The sequence below is a fragment of the Protomyctophum bolini genome (assembly GCF_963924005.1).
Source record: "Protomyctophum bolini genome assembly, chromosome: 11".
In the NCBI taxonomy this organism is placed as follows: domain Eukaryota; kingdom Metazoa; phylum Chordata; class Actinopteri; order Myctophiformes; family Myctophidae; genus Protomyctophum; species Protomyctophum bolini.
Window position 1 is genome coordinate 9,288,640 of NC_137872.1, and position 25,976 is coordinate 9,314,615.

Below are 25,976 nucleotides of genomic sequence, written 5' to 3' on the forward strand. Positions count from 1 at the left end.
AATTATTGGCATTACAAAATAATTTAAAATTAAATTTAAAATGACAAATACAAAAAATATTTGTGTGTTTATAGTCCGTTTAGTAATAATAATATTATTGCCGTATGTTATATTTACCTGGCAAAATGAAGGCATCTGTCTACACTACCAGTAAGATGCCTGAGGGCGAGAAGCGACCTCAGGTCGCGTGCACGCATCCACCTCGTTGATGGCAAAGCGAGCGCTGGTGCTTTGGCATGGGGGGTCAGATCAACATGGGGTGAATTCTGTACTGGCCATATAAGGAGCATGTCTTGAGTGTACAGGGTTTGATGAGGTCAGATCAACATAATGGAATGTCAGAACAGGTCAGCTCCATACAGTATATGGAGATCTAAGAGTGGTAGCGGGGACAGGGTTTGATGAGGGCCCAGGAAGGGCCGGGCCTTAATTTCCGGGCCTGTTGAGAACTCTAGTTTTCGCCACTGCCGGGTGTGGCTGCACTAATAACTTGCTTGCTTTAATGCTGCGTTTACACTAGCGACAGACAGCTACAAAACAACCAGGTGTGGTCTACATCTACATTGCCACACTGTGTAAATGACAAAGGTAGAATAGAGTTTCTCTTCCTTTATGGACCAGGAATTGTGGGGAAATACAAGCAAGAAGTAAGAATGGTGAAACAAAAACATATGGTTGACGTTTCACTGCAAAAAGTTGAAGCCAGCTCCATCTTTTCATATACAGTGCCACGAAGCGACGAGTGTCGGTGACAGTTTGAAGCTTCATGTTGTTGGCTTGAAACTGAATTTTGCCTCGTCACCGCTCGTGTGAACGCATGATTAGGAAGTGTCCCCTCAAGTGTCAAACCACAAAAGTCATCATTGAAATCAATGGCATAAAGCAGCCGTTTCCCAAACAGTAGGTCAGCACCTGACCAATTAATTAAAAACAATTCCAATATTTTTATATTTGATCCTGGGCAAATTAATTTATCTTTTGGGTCTTGAGCTAAAACGTTTGGGAACCACTGGGACAGTAAGTGTGTGTGTGTGTGTGTGTGTGTGTGTGTGTGTGTGTGTGTGTGTGTGTGTGTGTGTGTGTGTGTGTGTGTGTGTGTGTGTGTGTGTGTGTGTGTGTGTGTGTAGGATATTGCATGCATTGCCAAAGGTACATGAAGCCAACAATAGCTTTGCCAGGGAAGGAAACGAGCCAGGTTCTTTGGTCCTACTACTAGCCAAACATGGAGTGGACACCACACATTTTCACATTGACCCATCCAGAACAAATCAGTAAAGATAATTCATATGGAACGCACAGTAAAAAGCCTTGGTTATTTTAACAACATACACCAACGATGCACAGCAATGCAGGCATGGACAATAGCACATAATATGTTTTTATAATTGACTAATTTTTGCCACGAGCAATCTAATCTAATCCCACCCTGTGTAGACAGACCGGCAGGCAGACAGACACAGCCCCAATCAAGCATGCATGGTTGGGTCATGTGGTTTCATGGAAGCGAGCTACAAGACATACGATGTGTGAGAAAGACAGAGAGGAAGAAGTAAAATAAATAAAACCTTAGTATTTCCATCAGCGTTGTTTCCCAGACAACCTTTTCAACATCAGTCTTGAGACTTTCACTACCTCACTTGTTACAGATAAAAACACCCCAAAACTTCCTTAACGGACAACGGTATGCCAAGGAATAAAGGCAATGGGAAGCAAGGAGGATTCTTTGAAACGCTCGGCAATGAGCCAATAAGAAAAGGCTAATGGCTGTTTGAAGATCAAAGATCAGATACTGAATGGACTGAATTTCACTTTCGCTCTATTCTCCATACTGGCTGCTTTGCATTAATGCATTCCTTCATGTCTCGATCAGCTCGCACGTGCAGGCAGATGTAACCCAGACTGGATGATATGACAGCCTATTACATGCAGACAGCACAAAACCAAGGACAGCACTGTTTTTGTGTGCACGTGGCCAGTGCACAGATGAGGAAATCTGTTGCACATGGGGATGGGTGTAGACACAAATTACAGGCTAAACCAAGTGAAAGCAATAGACACCCCTGCCTTTTGTTTAAAACATTCAGCTGAATATCACATGATAAGGTGAGGTAGCAGCAGTAAAAACAAAAATGTATGGAACAACAATGACGTTCTTAAGAGACCCGGTTCAGCACATTTCTATGGTGTGACACATGCCCTCTGTTAAAACAAAATGACAATAGCAGGCTATACAATATAACATGTTTGTCAAAAGCATTTACAGGCATGCACACGTCTGCAAGAACACACTGCACATGTAATTAGACTACTCACACGTGCACACGTCTGCTATGTCAATCAGCAGTTCTGGAAAACCAGACCAAAAAAACGCAATAGCAGATGCTCTGGATTTGCACAATAGTTGCGCGCGTGTCTGCGTTTGTCTGTGTGTGTGTGTGTGTGTGTGTGTGTGTAGCTGCATGAGTATAAGTGCATGTGGTTATCTGGTATTTGTCTTCAGTCGGTTTAAGTGAACACTTACAACATATTTTGATTGTACACCGTTATCTTAGATGTGTCAGGACAATATGTTTGTCCTGTTGAGTTTACTGTAATTAGGTTTACACATCGTATCCTCCCTCTGTCAGACTCATAATGTTCTTTCCTCCTTCCTTCCCTAAACAAACTACGCTCTCTCTTCCCAGAAAATCATGACTAACTAGGAAATAACTAGAACTTGAGTTTAGGCCTTTGACCCTCCTTAACTAGGAAATTACACGTGGTCACATAGTCATCTTTCATCAGTTTAAGTCAACTGTTTTCACATCGCTGACTTAAAGTCAATAATTATTTTCTTTCACTTTCACTATTACAGCAAACATCCATCCCATTCCATACACGGCCTCCAAGAAACCTCTTCAGTCAAAGCGTTTGCAAAGGGTTTCTGTCATTTTCAAAAGAAACATGGTTGGGTCATGTGGTTTCATGGAAACGAGTTATACATGTACGGTATGTGAAAGAAAGAGGAAGAAGAACAAACCAAACTAAAACCACAAGCATGTTCAATTTCAACTAGTCAATTCGCAAATTGTTGTGAACCATTTTTTGGACACATTCAGAAGAATTACCAAAAACCGGGGTGCCATGGTTAATTAATGTGGTTAACATACTGTACAGTTTTAATAGAATTGTTAACTATTGTTATTATCAATGTAAGGCAGTCTACATTTCTCAAAACGATCATGCATTTAATTCAGTAATAAAAGAAAATGGCCAGATGGGGGGACATCAAAAGCAGCAGATTGCATGGATTTCTCCCCCAACCCCAGTGTAACTCTGGTTAGCACCTTGCTCAGCCAAAACTCTTCCAAGCAAGACAGAGACAGATTACAGTGACAGTGAGTTACGTGGAATTTAGCAGGAAAGTAGATGATAATCAAATACAGTTACTAGGAAAGCAAAGCACCCATGAGAAAAGGAGAGGAAGAAGTAAGTACCGGTACCTAATTTCCTGCCCTAGTAAGTACAATGGAAACCAAGCTAAATACTAGATGACAGAAATACAGTTCTTAGATAATAAGTATCTAAATAAATTGATGGTGTGAATACTAAGTAATTACCCAGTAGGTATAACTTAACTACCGTTAGTGCCGGACAGACATATCGGTTTGGGGTCCATTCTTGTCACGCTCCTTTTCCCCTGCTACACCAAAAATAGACGATGTACATGTACAATACATTCACCAAATATTTGCCTGTTTTTTCTGAATGTCCAGAATAGGGATGATAGTGTTCTGTTCATGTGGTTAAGAGTGTCCACTCCTCCTCATAGTTAGGACAGGAGGACAAAGTTAGCCTGTGTGAAAATGAGCAGTGACAAAAAAAAAATACCTCCAAAATGCCACCATGTAGAAATACTACTAAAACTAAAAAGTACAAAAAAGTACTGGTACCGAAATATACTTAAACGTACAATGCAGAATGTTCAATTTCACAAGTTTTCAAAGTTTAATAATCTTTTGAAAATGGCAGCTCTACAAGCTCACAATGAGTCACATCGCGACGGACACGCATTGTGAGCTTGAAGATCGGCTATTTTCAAATGGCCGGAACAAACTAGTAATTACAGTTGTCAAATACCATAAGTGTAGTATTTGACTTTGAGATGTGGTGGAGTAGAAGTATAAAGTATTTAAAATTTGGAAGTAAAAAATGCCTCAAATAATTGAGGCTACCAAGAGGGCCTTATCGAGGCAGCTGATTGGCTGAGTGCCTGTATTGTGATTGTAAGAGGATTATCTCTCTCTTATCTTATCCCTGATATTATGAGATCTCTTCATTGGCCTTGACTAAATTAGTAAACTAGGGTATACCGTAACCTACAGTACGTATCCATCCATACCAAGGTTATTATTATTATTATTCATTTGTATTATTATTTCATTTCCAATTCCTGTTTAAAATGTTGCTTATAGTTTCCATTTAAATTTGTGAGTAGGTTTGCTAGTTTCAGTTTAGCATTCATTACTTAAACAATGTTTAGTTTTAGTTAAGTTTTTCATTAGTTTAATGTTTTAGGACAAGACTAAACAACAACACTGAAGACTATGACTCAGTCATACAAATTCCAGTCCCAAACATACTATACATACCTGAGCAAGAATCTTACACATTATTATTGCCTATGGCATGATTTATAGATTAGAATTTAAATAAAGAAAGCTCTTACTCCAACAGTTTTCCCTACACTGTCAGGCAAAAACTGCACATAACGTTTTGATATACTTTTTGTAAATTCAGAGAAATACTGATCTGAAATACTGTAAATGCACATTCACATATTAAGGCATCATTAATTCCTTGTGTGTCTGTCTTCCTGAGAGAGAGTAAGAGAGAGAGAGAGAGAGAGAGAGAGAGAGCGCGCATCTTCCTATTTCTGTATTATAAAGCAACAATATTCCACGTTTACTATAACTAGCACCAAGACAGAGAAATCCAGGCACACATTATTCCACTTTCATTTTCACTCATACCATAATGACAGCCAGCTGGATCTCATTCGCTCTGAACAAAAAAGGCCGGGCTTAAGGTCATCGTTAAATGTCTGTAAACCTGTAAACATTATCAACTTAAAACATTGAGAAAGTGAAAGCACACAGTCCTCAACAACCATTATTACGTGTAAGTGCAATGATAATAAATTGCAGTTTCGGATTAACTCAGGACCAAAGTCATTTTTTACAATGTCAGAGTGAAATTAACAATCAGGATTTTACTGTGTCTATTATGTAAAATCTCCAGGATCTCCATCTGTTATATTGCCCCTTCATGGAAAAGGCAGAGCACTCTGCAAGGACAGTATAGTTCACATTTTACAAGGTAAGGCTAACGAGTCAAGACAAAAAGAAAGCAACACTTAAAAGTGCTGTCCTCTACTTAACTGAACTATCCATAAATCATTCAACCTGTCAATCTGTTTGCATCTTTGCAACCAAAGACTAAGTCAAGAAACAACACTGGTATAATTATTCACATTTTACCATTTAAGACCCCGATACGCATTTCTGTTCAATACCTTATTTATAACTTTATGTCCAATACATGAAGCATGGTGTACTATTACTATACATAGTCTAGGTAGCCTGCTGTCTGCTGAGCAGCTGGCGATAATTTCCTGTAAAGATGTGCAGTTAAGGCTCAGGCTCATATGCACAAACAGACACATTCTTGTCACAGAACTGGGATCAGTTTAGTTCATTGCTTACATGCACACAAAAGTGTGTGCAAAGGTTTTGTGTGTGTTATATATGAGCAAAATCATAAGGCCTACGTAATGCTGAAACGTGATAATTGATTCAATCACTCCTCACGCCATCCATCAGGCTCATAGAGGCACAATAAAAGTTAATAACGGTCAAATAAGCTGTGTGCGTGCCGCATGCACGCACGCACACTCACGCACCATCACGCACCATCATTCCCAGTTCCCTAGAAATGAAACTCAAGCATCCTTCTCCAAACATCCAGTCATGCACACACAAATGGAAGCTCACATGCCTTTGTGTTGACATGCAGAGTTGCACACCAAAGCCCAGTTACTGTACATGCACAAATAAACATGGTACGTATGTCTTGCAAATGCACATACGTACATGCATTATTGCACTGATGCACACAGAGGCAGAAGAGATATTTACTGATATTAGTCTGTTTGTGTGTATCTCTCTGGGTGTTTGCTCTCTTTGCTAAGTTTCATTTTCAGCCTAAATAAACCTCTTCATGCCCACAGTCCTTCACAACTGCAGGACCATAGGTTTCATAATCTGACCAGTGACCCCATTTGAAGAGCAACAATTTACATGTTGTGATATTAATACTAACCTGATGACGGCATGTCAAACAGGTGCATGTGATGAGATGTCAACTAAGATGTGTCTCTGCTTCAACCGGTGGGCAGAGATATCAACATACTACATCCAGAAAGACATGGAGACTGAATATGAAACTTTAACACGAGCCATCAGCTCTTTCCTTAGCTTTCATACACTGACAGTGCATGAATTAGGGATTGGTGTGTCTGTCTGTCTGTCTGTCTGTCTGTCTGTCTGTCTGTCTGTCTATATGGCTGTTATCTGTCCACACTCCACACCAAAAAGCACAATACTGTAACTATAACAATAAAGATATTGTTTTAAAAATCATTCTAACTAAAGTGGCTGGCATTGTGGTTGTGGCCACAACTACAATGACGACAGTGGTGAACGATAATGTTATATTGCTTTGTGTCTGGATAGCCTTTTCTTCGAATTCTCTTCCTTTTTTGTTATAAATTGTTTTGATTAAATCTATCTCACAAATGCAATCAAACAATCTAAATGCCACCATAATGTATTTCTAGTTCTCTTCAAACCACATAGACTACTTAGAACAGACAAGTTGGCATTGTACAATTGGTGCACATATTTTACCCTGGCTCTATACCAAGTCTCTTATCTGAAAATAGACAATCTATAAGGTCACAACAAATTGTGTTGTCGATCTGCTATCTTTTGTGAATGTTCCCCCCAGGATAGAGATGCTATATTGTTTGACATAATTAGCATTTTCCTTGACTTTTACTCGTCCTGCCTATCTGTTTGTTGTTTATGTCTGACCTCAGTACACAGTAGGACAGCTGTCTGCCTCTATCTAAGGCTAAGGGACGCATAAACTGCTAGAGCTAGAATCTAAGAGTTGTCTGACTGAAATACCTTGGAAACATGAGAGCAATGATTTACATTATGATCAGTGCATCAGTCCAAATATGGCAGTGCAGTTGCTTTCTGTAGAATGAATACTGAAGTGGAAGCCAGCCCATGATTAAGAATAGTTGTTATACAGTCAGAACAAAATAACAGAGAATGAGGAATAGTTCTAGAGAAATGGGCAAATGGCCATGGCATGAATCATAACAAAATATACAGTAATTCAACCACTAGGAGGCAGCGTTGGTGAAATATTTCCTCTATTGGTATTCACTATTCAGTATAGTATCAATCAACGTGAGAATTTAGATATTTATTTGTGTGGTTAATGGGCTCAGGCAACACAAAACTTCATTTAGTAACCCAATATTCTTTCATTGTAATGATTTGATTTGTCAGGCAGCTGCAGCAATTAAGTGAGTCAATCTTTAGCAGTTTAGAGGATTGTCAGCAGGATATGATTCACATGAAAATCACATCTGATCTCAGTGACTGGATGAGGCAAATGTATTTGCAAAAGTGGACATTCGTTTAACAAGCAATCAATAATCAACGTTGTTTAAATAAAGATTTATGATGACGTGTACCGTAATATAATATAGGCTACAAAGATTATTTTTGGGCGCAGAACAAAGTTTCACTTTCGATTAGCTGCTGCTATAGTTCAAGTAAACGGCAGCGCTTCTATGAAACACACGCTCTGCGACTGCACGAGAGAAGAGGCGGAGTCAGATGAGGATTTCTTAGAAACTGAAAGAACACTCATTATCCTAACAGCCTGGCCCTGCCTACGGCTACAGACTCCACACCACAGTATATATAAGATGAGGAGAACAGTGGCTATGGTAGAAAAAGACTTGAGAGACAGACACAATATAGCCTGATTATCAGAGAGTGGGCTGGATCCAGGCTAGACACAATATATAGGCCTTAATAGAAGCAGTCAAATTCAAAGTCGTTGAATCGCACTGGGGATTTAATCATTCGCTGTGGAATAAAGCGACCACCTATCGAAACAAATACTCAAACTTTGGATTGCAGGATAATGTATTGGATGAGGCTATGAGCTGGAATTCGGTGGTTTCGCAAAACGGTAAGAATTGTTTTCCACTTTTCCAGCGCCCGCAGAGGCTACACAGAGTATGACTTTCTGGGCGACAACATAAACTGCCTTTACGACCTGGCTGTCAGGTTTAATATTGCATTTGCAACTTGAACGTTTTGCATCGATGGTAAAGAAATAGTATGCAAGAATGCAACGCATTAGGCAATGCAACATTGTTTCAAGCCACGGGGAGAACGGAGGACAAACTTCAGTGCACTCTTACCTGAACCTGTCGCTCCTCCTTTCCAATAATACTGTGTGATTAGAAGAAATGAGGCCCAACCAGGTGGCGTTTTGAAGGCTGTTACATGTTTACAGTACAGCCTACATAACGCTCAACTGATTGACATTGAGGATGTATGGCAGTCCACACCAAGCAAGCACTTTAACTGGAAGTGCAGGCTAACTGAAAAATCATGTGGGTTGTTGACAAAATGGCTAAATAATATCTACATTTCGCAATTTGTCATTACATTATTTCACTTTTCTATCTATCTGTCTATCTATTTGCACAGTTGGAGTGTGACTTGACTTGTTGTCAAGGTTTTAGAGAAAACGTATTGTGATAGGGTAGTTAGATTGTTGGTCTGACAGTTTGTCATGAATATTGTTATAGGACTTAAAGCATTTATTGTATCATACAGGATGTTAATCTGCCACACAGGTAGGCTGTGGAGTATAGATGACGTTTTAGTGCAAACTTTAAAATACACAGTTTTATCTGTAAACTTGTTAAGTTGATTTAGAATATACTGTACCTCTTTGAGGATATTTAAAGTGTATTGAACACACTAATAATGTTTATGTCATGGCATGTGATATGTGTTATCTATAGATGTAGTAGCTCTACCTGTGTTGTAGTCCAACCACAAAACACACACACACACACACACACACACACACACACACACACACACACACACACACACACACACACAGGTGTGACAGAACCTACTAAATCTACACTATCTAGCATTAACATCTACCCTCCAATGTCATTGTTTTTTTATTATACTGATGATTGTTCTGTTTTGTGTCTCTCCAGGATGTCAGTGAGGCGTGTAGCGATGGGAGAGGGCTTAAGACCACTCTCCCCTGTAGGATGGTAGCACACAGCAACGTGGAACGTCATGAAAAGACCTGCACGTCATTAACCTCATCATCATCATCATCATCCTCCTCATCGCCGCCTCCACCCAGACACCAGCTGAACCTCCCGCTGCACCGACGCCCCGAGACACGGGACGACCCGGACAGATGCCCGCTGGCGGTTCTGCCTCGCCCCGACCCGGCCCCGGTCCCCCCCGCCCCCCTGGCCGCGGCGGCTCCTCCCACCCACTTCCCGCCGTTCCGCTGCCAGGAGGACTACCGGCTCATCACGGACACGGCCTCCAAGCTGGAGCGCAGCGGCTTCTACTGGGGCCCCATGGGCGTGCAGGAGGCCCACCGGCTGCTGCAGGACGCGCCGCTGGGCAGCTTCCTGGTCCGCGACAGCCGCCAGAAGGACGTGTTCTTCACGCTGTCCTACCGCGCCGAGAGCGCCTGCGTGAGCGTGCGCATCGTCTACAAGGGCCAGCGCTTCAGCCTGGCCGGCAGCGAGCGCTCGTTCGCCAGCCTCTTCGGCCTCCTGGAGCACTACGTGTCGTCGCCGAGGAAGAGCCTGACCGCGCCGTACCGCCGGCGTGCGCCCACGCTGCAGGAGCTGTGCCGGAGCCGCATCGTGGAGGCGTGCGGCGGCGGGGAGCAGCAGCGGCTGTCGCAGCTGCCTCTGAAAAACCGCGTCGTCCAGGACTTTCTGTCGGAGTTCCCGTACAAGTTGTGACGAGCTCACGTTGGGTCGGCGCGTTGCAGAGGCGCGGCAGTCACGGAGAGCTTGTTGTTGGTCAGTGGACGGACCGGTGGCCCGTATCGCTGTGGTCGTGTTCAGAAAGGACAGTCCTCCTTAAGCTGAGACACCGCACAAAGAGAAACATTTCCCCTGTAAGCCATTCTCGGGGACAATTGAAGGTTCACTCCCACATTTTGCACACTGCTGTGCTGCACTGCATTTTAAAACACATTGTTTTCTCCAGACACTTGACCTCCCTCTCCACCTGGACAGGCTATAGCTTGGTCAAATACAAGCCTAAATATTTCAAAGGCGCTGCATTAACAGACTACTACCAACAACTAATGACCTCTACATTATTAACTTTAAGACCACCCATCTGTTTATGGTTGCCATTAGATGCCCATGATCATCAGTGTGTGACCTATACATGGACATGGGTGAGAGTGCAACAGGCTAATCAAACAGACCACAACATGTTTTGGACAGTTGACTGTTGTGTAAGGGTGAAGGTACCATGGCTTCTCCTCTGGCCATGCAGTTGTGAGCTAACCCGTCTGACACAGTGGTACTATTGGGTTTGTAATGCTATGTTTTGTATAAGTCCTATGATCACTTTGTTTCGTAGCACACTTGAACGCTCTAAAGTGAATGTTTACATCGACGCACTTCATTGTGCCAGGGTATTTAGTACTGTATATCTCTGTCCTATGACTCTCCTCTCTGTCAAGCACACACAAACCTCATTGTTAATCGGAAGGAAAAATAGTGTAAATGTTATTATTATTCTATTGTCTTTCATTACTGTATTATCTGACATAATATATTGTTTTATAGAAAATAAATATTATTTGTGAACATTTCAAGATAGAATCTTCACTCTTGTGGTTTTCATTTAATGTCCACCCATCTGTATGTGTGTGGGGATACAGTACGTACACTACAGTGCAACATTCTTGTTCTGTATTTGCCATTGCTTGCCTGTGTCAGTCAACTGGCAACAGACAGACCGTATTGGTGCCAGTGAGACAGCAACAGACAGACAGCAAAGGATGACAAAGTCTTTAACCGCAGTAAGTTTCACATTGATTCATCTAAGTATGGCGGTAGGTGGTGGAATTAAGTTGATAGTAAATGGCCCCCTTTATGCTCACACACGCGCACACACACACACACAGTTACCAGAAGCGGAGGAAGAGGTGTCAGAGAAAGGAACTATCTATGTGAGGGAGAACTCAGACAGGAGTATAGTACTGTATGTACTGAAGGTTAAGGTCATAATATGAATTATGTTACAAGAAAGGTAGAGTAAATAGACAGAGATGATAAATATGAGAATGCATGTTTGTGGCATGTCTTCACCAATCCAGGATTGGTCACACTCACTACAAAAAGCTAAACAGCAATATACAAACGGGCATGCTTACAGATATGTCCATGGTGTTGGCTTTAACTGAAAGAAAACGTTTGTATGACTGTGTGTGTGTGTGTGTGTGTGTGTGTGTGTGTGACCTACATGAAAATGAACAGGCTTGTCATCGTCTAGTTATGTGCTGTAAACGCACATAACACTGAGTGACGTGTGTGTCTGTGTGCGTGCGCTGATGAGTCATGTTAGTTTCATTCATAGTATTTATTTCCAGGATATTCCTCAGTATTTGGAGAAATGAAAAGGAGGAACTGGTCCACGTGTGACGTTTGTCAAATGATTTCTGTGCAATAATTAGTTTGGAGTCTTATTCTCGTACACACCATTCCAGTTTAACAAAAACAACACCTTTGGAGGAAAAGAGAAAAAGTTTAACATTCCCTAGAGTTCAAAAGAAATCAGTAGGCAATAGATTGTTTTCCTACCAATTCCCTCAAAAATGATCTTCCTACTTCTTGCAGGGAAGCTACACAATTTTAATCAAAGCTCAAAATTCACCTACAGTAATCTCCTCATGTGTGTTTTAAATATAAATATAGTACTTAATTCTGGATAATTTATTACTATTACTTTAACAGGTAAAGAAACCACAAGGTCATGCATCTTACACAATTTTTATTTTTTTGCCTTTATGTGGATAGATAGTGGAGGGTGACAGGAAACAGGAAGAGAGACGGGGAGTGACACAGCAAAGGTCATCGGGCCCGGGAATCAAACCTGTGACTCACTGTCAGGCTGCATTAGAGCCTCTATGTGGTACAGTATGACACATACCATGCACATAAGGCTGCATTAGAGCCTATATGTGGTACTGTATGACTCATACCATGCACATAAGGCTGCATTAGAGCCTATATGTGGTACTGTATGACTCATACCATGCACATAAGGCTGCATTAGAGCCTATATGTGGTACTGTATGACTCATACCATGCACATAAGGCTGCATTAGAGCCTATATGTGGTACTGTATGCCGCATGCACATAAGGCGCATTGCCTTAACCACTACGTCGGTCATCGGCGCCCCACAAAGATTGAGTTGAATTGAACACTATGAATTTATTCCTGCATTATCCCCTCACATCTCTGGTCTCTGGACCCTTTTTATCACCGGCAACTTGTTTTTCTACTATGGAAAACAAAAACAAAAAAATAAAGAGTTGTAAGGCCGGCAGTTAAGCCGGCACCGTACAGTGGAAAGGCAGAAAAGTGCCTGGTGGGGTGGGTTTTCTTTTACGGCTCTGCCGTGCACCGTTACAAACCTGATCAGCACAGCTCCTGTTATAACCGTCTGTGCAGGCAGACGAGACAAGACATGGGTCCTCTTCACCTCTAGCATTGTTGTAACTGCGGTTTGATCGAGAGGAAAGCCACATGAAAGGGTTTCGATGTCTTTGCATACCGGGAACAGAGACTCACGCACACATACACACTTCCCTGAAGAGAACACATTCAGGCCACAAGGTGACGGAACAGAAGACACGCGCGCACACACACACACACACACACACACACACACACACACACACACAGTGATGACAGTATGTCATGAGGATGGTAAAACATCAATTAGGTGAGCTTATAGATAAAACACCAACATATTCATATTTTTTGCACACAAAAAGTTCACCTGCTTGGACACACAATTACAGGTATAGATGCAAAGTCAATGGAAGCATTATGCTGGCGATAAGGAAATTCAATCACCTTTAGTATAAATGTCATGAACACAAAAGCAACTTTCACCTCTCCTTTTACAATAAAGAAAAATATATAACATTTTCCTATCCATGATGTATGAAGTGTGTGTTTGAGACAGTTTCTTCAGTGTTGTGGGAGTTGTGAGGAAGGGGGAAAGGAGAAGGGGAGAGTCAACGAGGGTGAGAGAAACTGAACAAAACTGAACACTGCACAAAAACCTCAAATAAACAGCCTCACCACTTTTAAGTAGAATAATTTATTGCATCTCTTACAATTATTTCTCTGTTTCTGTCCATTTAATATAACAATAATTACAAGGTTTAAAAGCAGGTAGCATTTACAGAGCATACAAACAAATTACATACAGAAACACTACAATCAGAGATCCTAATTATTAGTACTGTAGTTGTCAATATTGGCCCATCTTGCTGCAGCTATGTACAGACACAAAGTGAAAGTACAGTGGAAGAAAAAGAGAATAGGAGTATTGCTTTGAATTCACTCGTTTTTTTTAAACTTGCTCGATGACTGTACATAGTTAAAAAATAAAAGAGTGATAATCAAGCATAATTTAATTAGGAGAAGACAAGATTTTGGAGAGATGAAGATACAAACAGGGGGCTGGAGAGAGGTCCAAAAGAGGAATGAGAGAGTGCCAGACAAGAGTTAAGATTAACCAATTTTGGGCGGGAACCACTTTTGGTGTTAGCATTATGTTATGCTTTAGCTGTTGAAAAATAGCACATCTACAAGCTCATAGTGCGCCACCGAGTGGCGCGCTACGAGCTTGTATAGATCTGCTATTTTTGAAAAATCGAAGAACCACTGACATAGAAACATAGCTTATTCAGAAAACTGTCAGGATGTAGAAGACATTTTTAGAATCTGATCTGAGGTCAAAATGGGTTAAACCATAACGAGGGGACAGGGAGAGTCTGCAGATGCAACCAATTAACGTGTTTGTGCCGACGCTTCTTCGTTACAGTTTAAATTTTCCAATTGGCGTCGAGCCAAGAGAGAATTAAGCAGTTATGCATAACGTACATAACGTACACTGATCCCGTTTCGTGCGGAACGGAGAGATAGGCTGTCAGACATGTTACATTCATCTCTCCCATCATTCTTTAGCTCTTTAGATTATTGCAGTAGTAAAGCTTTATTCAACTGATTAGTAGGAGGAAGAGGAGGACGAGGAGGAGGAAGGGGGGGGTTGCCCGTTTAGACAGAGACCACAGCAGCTAGGTTTCTCCACTGAAACAGAAAACCTCAGGGGGTCCTCACAGGTTGATCAGAGAGGGGCCCCGTCATGAGAAAACTGCTCGGATCACAATTCTGCCGTCATAACTTGGTTAGTATTTTCGTTGTTCAGACAACACTCTTAAAAACAGGGGATGTGCCATTTCCAACAGGTCTCTCTGCCTAAAAGAAACTTCTTCCAGTTACCTGTACAGTGTCTTTATGAAAACCAAGCAGATCAACGCATAATACATTTTCAAACCGACTTTGTGTCAACGCCAGTAGGGACAACTTGTCTTGTAGATACATTCAATCCAGTGTTGTGATGCAAAGCAGACCTTGATGGCAAAATGACACCTTCAAATGGTTTCTGGTTTCAGTGTGAAAGGGCTGTTCTCACGAGTTCAGCTTTCCGTCACGTTGTCCGATGATGTCGTGTTGTTCCTCCTGTGGAACAGTGCCGACATGTGGTCTGTACAGTATGTTCTATGCACAGGGAGGGAGGGCAGATGATTGGCCAAACTCGGGACAAGCTTTCAAAAGGCATCCTGTGTACAGTAGCTCAGGTGGTATTCATCTTATACCCTAACAAGCCACTGGGGTTCCCAAACACTGAGCCGGGACCCATTTGTTGGTCACGGACATATTTTTATGGGTCCCTTTTTTCCCCCCTACATTTGGTTTTTAATTCTTACTTCAAAAACACTCCCACAAAAGCAGAATTTTTCATGAACTGTAAACAAAATTCAACGATTATTTTAGTAATTTCATGAAGACAAATCTAAGAAATTCCATAAATTGCAAAACAAATGTAGAAGCCGACCTACAAGCTTGTAGATCGGCTATTTTCACTAGTATTAGGTCCCCGGGGTGTGGGAACCACTGGCCTAAGCAGTACACAAATGCCCGAATGTGTCCACCGCCAAGTGCCAGCCTCTGCAGAAATATGCACATTGGAACCCAGCAGTATGACCTGGGAAGCGTCCCGACATGTCAACGTGAACCTGCCACCAACAAGAACTCCATGTTCACGCCACAGGCGGCCAACAGAGCGCAGTTTGAGAACTGCAGAAGGATTATACCCGATTTAGACGTTGTTGTGCATAGTGGCGCACGCCGACAATAGTGGATCTACAAGCTCACAGAGCGTTGCACTGTGGCACGCGGCTCGTTGCGCTTATGATCTTTGACGCACGATACTGTCCGTGTCCGGCACGCAAGTAATAAATGAGGCCTTAGTGATCGACGCAGCAGTGAAGGAAACTAATTAGTACAGTCATTAATTGATGGATCCCTGCTGGTAGCTTAGAGTGTGAAATGACTGCATTGTTATGGTGCAGGTCATATGACATAATCACACAATAAGACAAGACTGCTGTGGTGGCCGTTTAATGGCAGTGTGTGTGTTGTGTGTGTGTGCACGCACTCGCATACGTGTGCGCGCATGTACAGCATAATGTCATATGGTACAGACAATCACTATTAAACATTGATCTGAGTGCTCTTTGCAAATGAACTCTCTCCTAAGTAAGTTGCTCTAACAATGGCCTGCAGCAAGGTGTGTGTGTGTGTGTGTGTGTGTGTGTGTGTGCAGTGTATGTATGTATGAGAGAGACATTAATTGAAAAAACGTCTGTTGAAACAGGATGAATAAAATGTCATTGCTGGTCGAGCGAACGAACACCTGTACACTTGCATATGCATACCCTTATGTTAACCTGCACACATGTGCATTGTGCACACACACACACACACACACACACACACACACACACACACACACACACACACACACACACACACACACACACACACACACACACACACACACACACACACACGTATGTAACACACTCACACAACAGAAACTCCACTGTGCTTTGAGCTTCTCATGAGCCTATGCAATTATGGGTGTCCTTTCAGTCACTCCTGTGAGCAAAAAAAGTAGTCCTTCATCTGCACAATCCTCAACGCAGCTCAACACATGAAAATATACTGCAGTATTCCAACTAGTACTGTCCTCTGTATGTGCGCACGCGCGTACGCACGCACGCAAGCACGCACGCACGCACAGACTTTGTGTAGGTTGCTTAATCCAGTTCAGGTGACTCTGGTGAGTGTGTGCGTGTCTCACTTGATCCCTCGCCATCATCGGCCGTGGGCGTGTCTGTATCTAATGCCTCCGCTGGGGGCGCATCATCATCATCATCATCACCACCTTCAGACTCCTCCCCCTCCTCCCGCCGCTCTGTGGAAGCGGCCACGCCTCCCTCCTCCGCCTCGTCCGTGGGAGTAGCCGAATCCGGTTCCGCCGCCGCGGTTCCCTCGCCGACGGCCGCGTCTGTCTCGTCCAACACCTGCGACTCCTCCTCCTCCTCCTCCTCCTCTCGGACTCCTTCGTCCTCGCCAGCCTTGCTTCCCTCCTCGTCCTCGTCCTCCTCCTCGGCGATGGAGGCGTGCGGTCCCTGGAGGGAGTGTTGTTTTTTGGACAGCAACATTTTGATTTAGTTTTTTTAGTCATAGTTTTTGGAATCATTTTCATTTATTAGTTTCAGTCACATTTTAGTCACCTGGAATGTTTTGGTGTTAGTTTAGTGTCGACTAAAATGTATTTTGGGAGGGCCTTGATGGCGTCGTAATGGCTGATTTTACACAATAGCCGATCTACAAGCTCAAGGTTGACAGATCTGCTATTTTCAGCATGCGACCAAGCATAAAATGACTTGTCTTTTAGTTCTACCGGATGCCTTCTCCACAAGTGCCTCGCTAGCCATAGGTTTAGTCATCATGTCTTTATTCTTTTTTCATTGTTTTTCTCAGCGTAAAACGGTAGTTTTAGACTACCTGGAGGGAGTGCGTGGAGGCGGTGGCGTTGGCGTTGAGGGCGGCGTGGAGGTGCGGGGAGTCGGCGGGCGGCAGCAGGGTCAGCGACTCCACGCTCAGGGAGTCGCCGTCGTCCTGGGTGAGCAGGGAGATGGTGGGCTGGGAGGCCGGCGTGAGGCTGGGGGCCAGGGTGGGAGCTGAGACTGGGGGGGCAGAGGAGACCACCGTTACACCACCACCACCTCCTCCTCCTCCCTCCCCTTCTCCACCCGAAGAAGAGGAAGGGGTGTGCTCCAGAAACGTGGTATCGTCTGTAGGAGAGGAGTGAGCAGGTGAGTGAAGGACACAGAGAGAGAAGCAGAGGAGAGGAGTGAGCAGGTGAGTGAAGGACACAGAGAGAGAAGCAGAGGAGAGGAGTGAGCAGGTGAGTGAAGGACACAGAGAGAGAAGCAGAGGAGAGGAGTGAGCAGGTGAGTGAAGGACACAGAGAGAGAAGCAGAGGAGAGGAGTGAGCAGGTGGGTGAAGGACACAGAGAGAGAAGCAGAGGAGAGGAGTGAGCAGGTGAGTGAAGGACAGAGAAGCAGAGGTTTCTGTGAGATGGTTGGCAAACAAATAAAGAGTTGAGTTTCTCCATTTCCTCTTCAGTATTTTGGATCTATTTTTAACCAGCGTGGAATTATAGCTAATAAGCCACACAACATGTTAGTTTCCATTTAGATCTATATGTATGTTATGTTGGTGTTTACATTGTAATAAAAGTGTCAAACATGCTGTGCAACTAAATAAAATCACACCAATGTGTGAACTGAGCGGTGCAGTGTGTGTATTTGACCCCAATGCCGCCACAATTTAGCTGACTGCTCACTGTGAAGTGTGAATGATCTGCATCGGTCATGCTACAAAGCATTCTGGTGCTCCAGACAGACAGACAGAGCTACACACAAAGCCTTTTATTGTGAGCACACACTGGAGAGACAAACTTCAACCATCTATTGCAGTGCTGAACTAAAAAAGACCAAGGACCCCTTAGCCGAGAGGAAGATGAAGCAGGGACCCCCACTACATATTTTATAAAATTAAACCTTTCCATAGATTTCATAGATAGCTTCATAGACTTGTTATCAGAGTTTTTTGTTTGCTTATTTGTGTACATTATCTTCTCTATGAATATTGTTGAATTCAAGTAAATGTGTATTTTCAGACATTTACCTCGCATTACTTAGCAGACCCAAGTTTACTATTTTCCCCCTCTACACCAGACCTCTTTGCCAGAAATAAGTTCACAACACGTCTGATGACCGTGTACATCGGCAACCTTTGGCTAATGTTCCTCAGAATAGGAATAAAAATAAAACATTCCTACCAATCCCCGGAACCCCTGCTGAAGACCCCTGCTTTAACCTGTGGAATGTGCAAAAAGAGAAGTGCTAAGTGGACATAGACTGTGTGTATGCATGCTTAATAGTAACAGCTGCAGCAGTAGTTGTAGTAGTAATGTTGTAGTAGTACTAGTTGTAGCAGTAGTAGTAGTTGCAGCATCAGTAGCAAGCGGTAGTAGCAGTATTAGTGCATGTACACTAAACACAGAACTACAGAAGGAACAAAAAACACAAGCTCTACATGAAAATATGTTGTTGCAGTACCGGTATACTTACACAGGTAAGAGAGGTAGGGTGCCGTTTGAAAAACATAAAATACTTTTTTACAATGGGAACTTGGCAAGTAATTTGATATCAGACATAAACAAGAACATTTATATTGTGTATGTACTGAAGGAGGAGGTTTGGTTTCAAAATCCGGACACAATCGTCGATTATGCCAGTAATTGTTTGCAGTCAACACCCAACAGTCATCAAGCAGTGTGTGTGTGTGTTCTTCTCAGTTGTTGAACACACACACACACACACACACACACACACACACACACACACACACACACACACACACACACACACACACACACACACACACACACACACACACACACACACACACACACACACACACACACACACACACACACACACACACACACACACAAAAAGGCTGGCACCTCACAAGGAGCAGTCTGCTGTGCACCTTTTGCTCATAGTGGTTAACAGGAACTTTAGCAGTTGCCAATGTAATTAATTATCTTCATGTCAGAAAGGTCGTGGGTTTATTGTGCCGACTGGTTCAACAAGTATACTATGCAGCTGCCTATATACTTTGTTGACATATACTTTGTCTTAATCTTGAAAGTGTGAGAACTACTGATTTAGAAGGCATTTGTAGAATCAATCTGTTAAGGTAGTAGAAATGTGTTAAGGTAGAGCCTACAAGGTGAAGAGCTTCCAAGTAATGTTTAACAATAATTTACTGTATACTTCTGGAAATGTTTTTTCCTCTTTATCATCTACGGTTTTAGAGCCTTTCATTTCTTTTAAAAGTCAAACCCTTCAAAACTAAAGTGAAACTTTATAGAAGCCATACATTTGATGCATATTGTTGCCGTCGGAAGGAACCCTCATATCCAAAATGTTGAGGTTTTTGAAAAACTCACATTGGACCCTGAAAATGTCTGCTAAAGCAACTAACTCCACCACCTCTCCCCCTCTCATGGAAATAATTGACAATATATAAAGTTACAACACCAACTTTCATGAGGCTGTATTGCTGTGTTTTAAAAAATATATGGTTTTCTTAATTTCCTGAAAAATGTATCATTCACCTGAACCATCAAATCAACAGGATAAGTTAACTTTAATGCAACTCTGGACCGAGTTCAACATAGCACTTTCAGGTGCGTCGTTAGTGGTCCACTACACTTTGGTAGACAGTTTGCATTTCGCATCAGAACCAAGTAATTATAGAACAAATTAATCTAGCTAGTATGAAACGTTTAGAAAAGTTTCTTCAATTTCCTGAAAAGTGACAGTTTTGGACAAACAAGGTGTTCGGACCTGAATGTGGATTATGCATGCGTGTGTGTGTGTGTGTGTGTGTGTGTGTGTGTGTGTGTTTACCTGTGGGGCTCTGTGCAGATATTGTGCTGGTGGTGACAGAGTCACAGCGGCCCGTGCTTCCACTGCCACTGGAGGGGGGTGAGGGGGAGGAGAGGGGGGACGGACTGTGCTGGGCCACACAGTGGGCCACGGCGAAGCCTGGTGGGGAGACGCACACACACACACACACACACACACACACACACACACACACACACACACACACAAGTACGGTCGCTGTTGAGCGTTTGCAACGTTTCACGCTGATCAATCCAGTTATAGTTAAAGTGCGAATCGGCCTGTTGGCGCCACCATGAGAAACGTACAGTGGCATTTCTTCCTTGGCCTAGTGGGAATGTTGGTGAAAGTTTCACGGCAATCACACGCTTGCGTTCATGATTACACATGATTACACATGTGTACCGATTTGTGTGATCTTTGCACATGGGGATGGGTGCAAAACTTAGAGACAATAAAACCCTTGCGTATGAAGTTCAGTGTCTGGGTGACATGCATGCTGCTACACATGCAATGCATGCACATGGCAACTCACAAGTCTGCATACCGTACGTCACAAAAACCTCAAGAGTAAATGTCAATGTACAGTAGCTCTGAGTGAACACCTGTGTGTGTGTATCCGATAGGAGGATACAGATGCGTGTGTGGGTGTGTGTGACATGCATGTGTGCGCGATGTACGTGCGTGCGTGTGGGTGTAAATAATTTGTGTGTACAAATGTGCATGTGAAAAATACTTGTGTGGCTTATGTCCTACAGTACAGTACAGTATATATATTTACATAGTATCAGAACAAAGGCTGAAACAGGCTCTTCCAGCTACTCAAACCCTGTAATCATGTAACATAAACCATTGCCCACCCAGTGCTTCTGTGTGTGTGTGTGTGTGTGTGTGTGTGTGTGTGTGTGTGTGTGTGTGTGTGACTGTGTGTGTGCAGGTATCAATTCTAAAGAATAAAAACTTCAATAAGGGAAAGGAGAAGCGAGTAAGAAGAACTTTCATTCTGAAATTCTTGCTAACTTTGTGTGCACTCATGCGTGTGAGTGCAAGCAAATGCATGTTTATTGTTCTTTGTGTGGGCCTGAGGGGGAAATCCTAGTTTAGTTTCCTCCTAATCCGTTCCGCTGTCAGTTACCTGGTACTTTATCCACAGAGGCAAACACTGCTCTACTCGCTGTGGGGTCGTTAGTTACCTGGTACTTTATCCACAGAGGCAAACACTGCTCTACTCGCTGTGGGGTCGTTAGTTACCTGGTACTTTATCCACAGAGGCAAACACTGCTCTACTCGCTGTGGGGTCGTTGGGCGCTCGTCGTGACTGCTCGTAGAAGCGGAAGGGCAGGCCACTGGGGCTAGCGTTACCCGTCTGACCGAAACCCAACACTTCCGTCCCGCTGGGCTGCACTGGCAGGTCCAACAGAGCTGAGGAGACCCAAATATGTACAATGAGTAATGTGTGTGACTGTATAAAAGGCCTACATCAGCTCAAATGACCGTCACAGACATCCTTAAGGCCAGAGATTTGCGTGGACATTATCACTAGTGCACAATGTGTCCATTTCCTGCTGGAGAAGGAAATACTGTAGAAACTTGGCACTGACATGCTATTGGCTAGGATGCTAATTGTCAGTGGTGGAAAGTAACTAAGTACATTGACTTAAGTACTGTACAATTTTGAGGTATTTGTACTTTACTTGAGTATGCCAAATTTCCAGTACATTTACTTGTACTCCACTACAATTATTTGAAAACTTTAGTTACTTTGTAGATTTCGATTATGATTACAAAATATAAGCTAACCACTACTGAAAATAGCCGATCTACAAGCGGTAATAATGTCCAGCTTGTCCCACCTGCGATGCGCTGCATCTTCATGCGTCGGGCCTGGATGCGGCCCTTGGCCAGCCTCTGCTTGGCGATAATGCAGCGGATGTGGTCGGCGAAGATGAAGTTGGCCTGCAGGATGGGCAGCGGCCTGGCGTGGGGGTTGGAGCTGGGCTTGTGGATGATGATGTTTAAGGCCCGGCTGTCGTCCTCCACGCCCGACACCTGCATGTCCTGTTTGGACAGAGGTGGGAATAGTACTCAAATGTTTTACTTGGGTAAAAGCATCACTACTGCAATGTAGACACACTCTGTTACAAGTTAAAAGTCCGGAGTTCTAAATTAAAAAGTACAAAAGTATTGGCATCAAAATGTACTGAAGTACCAAAAGTAGAATTTCCCATTCGTTTCAGAAAGTATTTAATTAAAGAGCCTCGGACAAAGCCAACTCGGCTCCTGACAAATCATGACAATAAAACAATAATTAGAAAGAAGAAAAAAGAAGAAAAAAAGGGCAGGGTACAACACTTTTTTGTAAGAGTTTTCCTTTTTTCTAATTATTTGTTCGGCCCAAACAATTGTGTTTATTGTCACGATTTGTCAGGAGCCGAGTTGGCTTTATCTGAGGCTTAAAAGTGACGCTCTATAGAGCGTCGCAGTCCCTCCCCCTTTCAGAACAACGAGTGGCCCAGGAAATGAATCGCAATGCGTACGACGCTTAAAAGGTCTTTAAATTAATAATTTAAGAAATGCCTATGGTCAAAATGCATTGCGATTCATTTCCTGGGCCACTCGTTGTTCTGAAAGGGGGAGGGACTGCGACGCTCTATAGTGGCATGGTGAAAGGAAATAAGAGAGAAGGGAGGGAGACAGAGAAGGATAGAAGAGTGAGGAAGTGAGAGAGAGAGATGACAATCTGTGACTCATTGCTTCTTGGAAGGAAATGTGTGAAGAAAAAAAATGTATGACCGTTAATTTCTTTCATCAGAAATGAGAATCGTTTCCAGACATTTCGCCGCTCACCTGCAGCAGGCCAGCGAACTTGACCACGCCCCAGCCGAGCCGCTTGGTCTCCGGCTCCACCAGACTCATCTGGTACACGTCCACGGCCAGGAACCTCTGGGCCTGACCGCCCTCTTTACTGACCACCATGCAGGCTATCAGATCACTGTTATCTGGAAGAGACAACACACCATGCAGGCTATCAGATCACTGTTATCTGGAAGAGACAACACATGTACTACTGAATCATTGAATTTTGTATTTAATTCATGATTATTTTGGGAAGGCTTTCTGTTTAATAATGACTAAAAGCTAAATCTAGGAAACAAAAAATAATATAGTGTTCAGTGGAAAACGCTGCAGAGTCTAGTTGGCCAATGGCCAGTACATAAACTGGTTCTCAAAGTGGGCTCCTTGATTATGTTCCCGAGGGGCTCCGTCAAAATTAATGTGTTAATATAACGTAATAAATAATACATTTGCTATTTCAAAATAGCCGATCTACTAGCAATACGTTGGAATAGTAATGTTAACAGTACAAAGTTTGTATGGGGATCAGTGGCACAACATATTTTCTGATGGTGGGCATCAACCAAATACATATCCATTTGGGGGCCCTTGACATGCCCTGATCAGCAAGCCCCTGGTTGAATTCCCGGCCGGCTGGATCATTTGCTTCATGTCCTTCCCTTACCCTCTCTCCTCATTACCTATTTTTTTTAACCTCTTTTATTTATTTTTTACTTTTCATGTCTGTCGTGTGTCTGTGTGTGCGTGCGTGTGTGAGAGAGAGATAGACAGACAGACAGACAAACTGATAATAATGAATTGCATTTTTATAGCGCTTTTCCAAGTGCTCAAAGCAAAAGATAACACAGATGAGTGCCAAATTCCACAGAAAGCTGAGAGGAAGTTTCTAATGAAATTCACCAGAAAGCTGAGTGGAAGTTTGTAATGAAATTCACCAGAATTACAAACTGGACGAACGCCCAGAACAAAACAAAGAGATTATCTTGAGATTTTTTTTACCTGACCATAATCCAGATGGATGATTTATAAATTACTCACGGTGAATACCAGACATCAGGTGACCACCAGGACAGTACTGTAGCTTGCTTCCCTCTTTCTGAGAGAAGTAGTTTTTTTTACTTTGCTTATTTTGCTTTGTCTTATAATCGAGGGCCACTACACTTTCCTTGTGGCTCCTCACCGAGCTAAACATTATTCAAATAATATACTGTAGATCTTAAGAACATGCTTCAATGACAGATGAATCCTAAAAATAAGAAGAGAGTGAGTCGCCCTCCTATTATTTGGAACATACATGAGCAACTGGCTCTGTTAATATCAGAATACTGATATATTATTGATTTCAGCTGTTACAATTCCAAACATGACCCGCTTTAATTACTTCAGTCTATATTAGTAGCTGAAATTACTTTTCTATGTCCAATGTATTTGCATTTAAGTTCATAAAGTCTATATAAGTATAACTAAATGCATTTGAAACAAAATAAAATGTTGATTTTCAGGATTTCAATTAAAAAATAGCAAAAGATAATTCAGGAGTTCAATTCAAATATAGTGAAAATAGCCAATCTACAAGTTAAAAATGCGTCGCAGTGTGCGACGTGTTTTGAGCTTGTAGATCGGCTATTTTTGCTACCACAGTATTATGCAATGTGGCCCTCTGGGGTGAGTGTGGAAATATAGTGGCCCTCTCCATTGTCAAAGTTGCCCACCCCTGATTTGGAAGATACTTTTACAGGTTATTTTTTATTTGATCTTGGACAGGAAAATGCAGCGAGAGAACAGCAAAAAGCCAACTGAAGCAGAGAAAGTGATGCAAGCCTGAACGAGCTAACACTGGCTGGAGCCACATGATGTAAATCACCACATACCACCACAACAATACATTCACTTCAGTTAACCAATATAATTCCTCGTACGATGATGTCATGCAGCAAACATACAACACCTCGAAGCACGATGCGCTGTGAGCTTGTCTCTTGTGTGCGCAGGGGTGGGCGATATGGAAAAATATAATATCACCATTTTTATGGTTATTTTGAACCAGTACGTTATTCAGTACAACCATCTACAAGGTATCAATAACAAAAATACAAAATGAGTAACAGACAATCTAGACCAAAATCTGTATTATTTTTGGCGAACTAAACCGTCGCTCTACAGAGGTTTAAATTGTGTGTAAATCATATAATGTGCATTCACTGTACGAGATCTCTGGAAAGGCATATGGTGGAGACATTGTATCGTCTCTGCGCTATTCACCCTATCGCTCACCCCCACCCTGTGTGTGTGTTTGTTAGTCTTACTGAGGTCGAGGACATCGTCCGTCTTAATGAGGTCTTCGGGTCTGGTCAGGGGGAGCTGGGTCTCTGGTTCTCCCTGGAGCTGGAGCGACAGAGACCGCAGCATGAAGAACACACGGATGGCCTGCAGGGAGACAGAGGAGACCACATTATGTCAGGTGATGTACATTAGATCCCATTTAGGAGTCAGGACTGAGGCCAGATTCTACAAAATGTCTTCTAGATCATGACAGTTTTCAGAAAGATGTTTCTACCCCAAAAACTATAAGTAATTGGCCACCGACCCCCATCTGAAAATATGTTGTTCCAGGGCATCCCCAGAAGCAAAGATTTGAGTTAAAAACGATCGCTCTGAAAGAGTATATAGTGCCACGCTAGGAGCTTGTAGATCTGCTATTTTTCAATAGCTAAAGTACAACATAATGCTTTAAAAACCAAAATGGTTTCCCGTCCTGAATGGGAAATACA

The 25,976-nt window shown here is 42.7% G+C and overlaps 2 protein-coding genes across 2 annotated transcripts in view; one reads left to right on the forward strand and one right to left on the reverse strand.

The window, feature by feature from the left end:
- Nucleotides 1-8,097: 8,097 nt before the first annotated feature.
- socs1a (suppressor of cytokine signaling 1a) lies at nt 8,098-11,016 on the forward strand. The gene is made up of 2 exons (XM_080775464.1): nt 8,098-8,316; nt 9,374-11,016. Exon 2 carries the CDS (start codon nt 9,431-9,433, stop codon nt 10,148-10,150), a length of 720 nt encoding a protein of 239 aa, XP_080631590.1. The 5' UTR covers nt 8,098-8,316; nt 9,374-9,430; the 3' UTR covers nt 10,151-11,016.
- A 2,537-nt stretch (nt 11,017-13,553) lies between these two features.
- Nucleotides 13,554-25,976, reverse strand: part of clec16a (C-type lectin domain containing 16A) — a 41,167-nt gene continuing 28,744 nt past the window's right edge. Inside the window, exons 18-24 of the mRNA XM_080777092.1 lie at nt 25,512-25,632; nt 23,197-23,348; nt 22,203-22,407; nt 21,601-21,771; nt 20,353-20,490; nt 17,368-17,657; nt 13,554-16,988 (exon numbers count right to left, since the gene is read on the reverse strand). Of these exons, the coding sequence (XP_080633218.1) occupies nt 16,614-16,988; nt 17,368-17,657; nt 20,353-20,490; nt 21,601-21,771; nt 22,203-22,407; nt 23,197-23,348; nt 25,512-25,632 (1,452 nt within the window). The 3' untranslated portion in view covers nt 13,554-16,613. The remainder of the gene's footprint in view (nt 16,989-17,367; nt 17,658-20,352; nt 20,491-21,600; nt 21,772-22,202; nt 22,408-23,196; nt 23,349-25,511; nt 25,633-25,976) is intronic.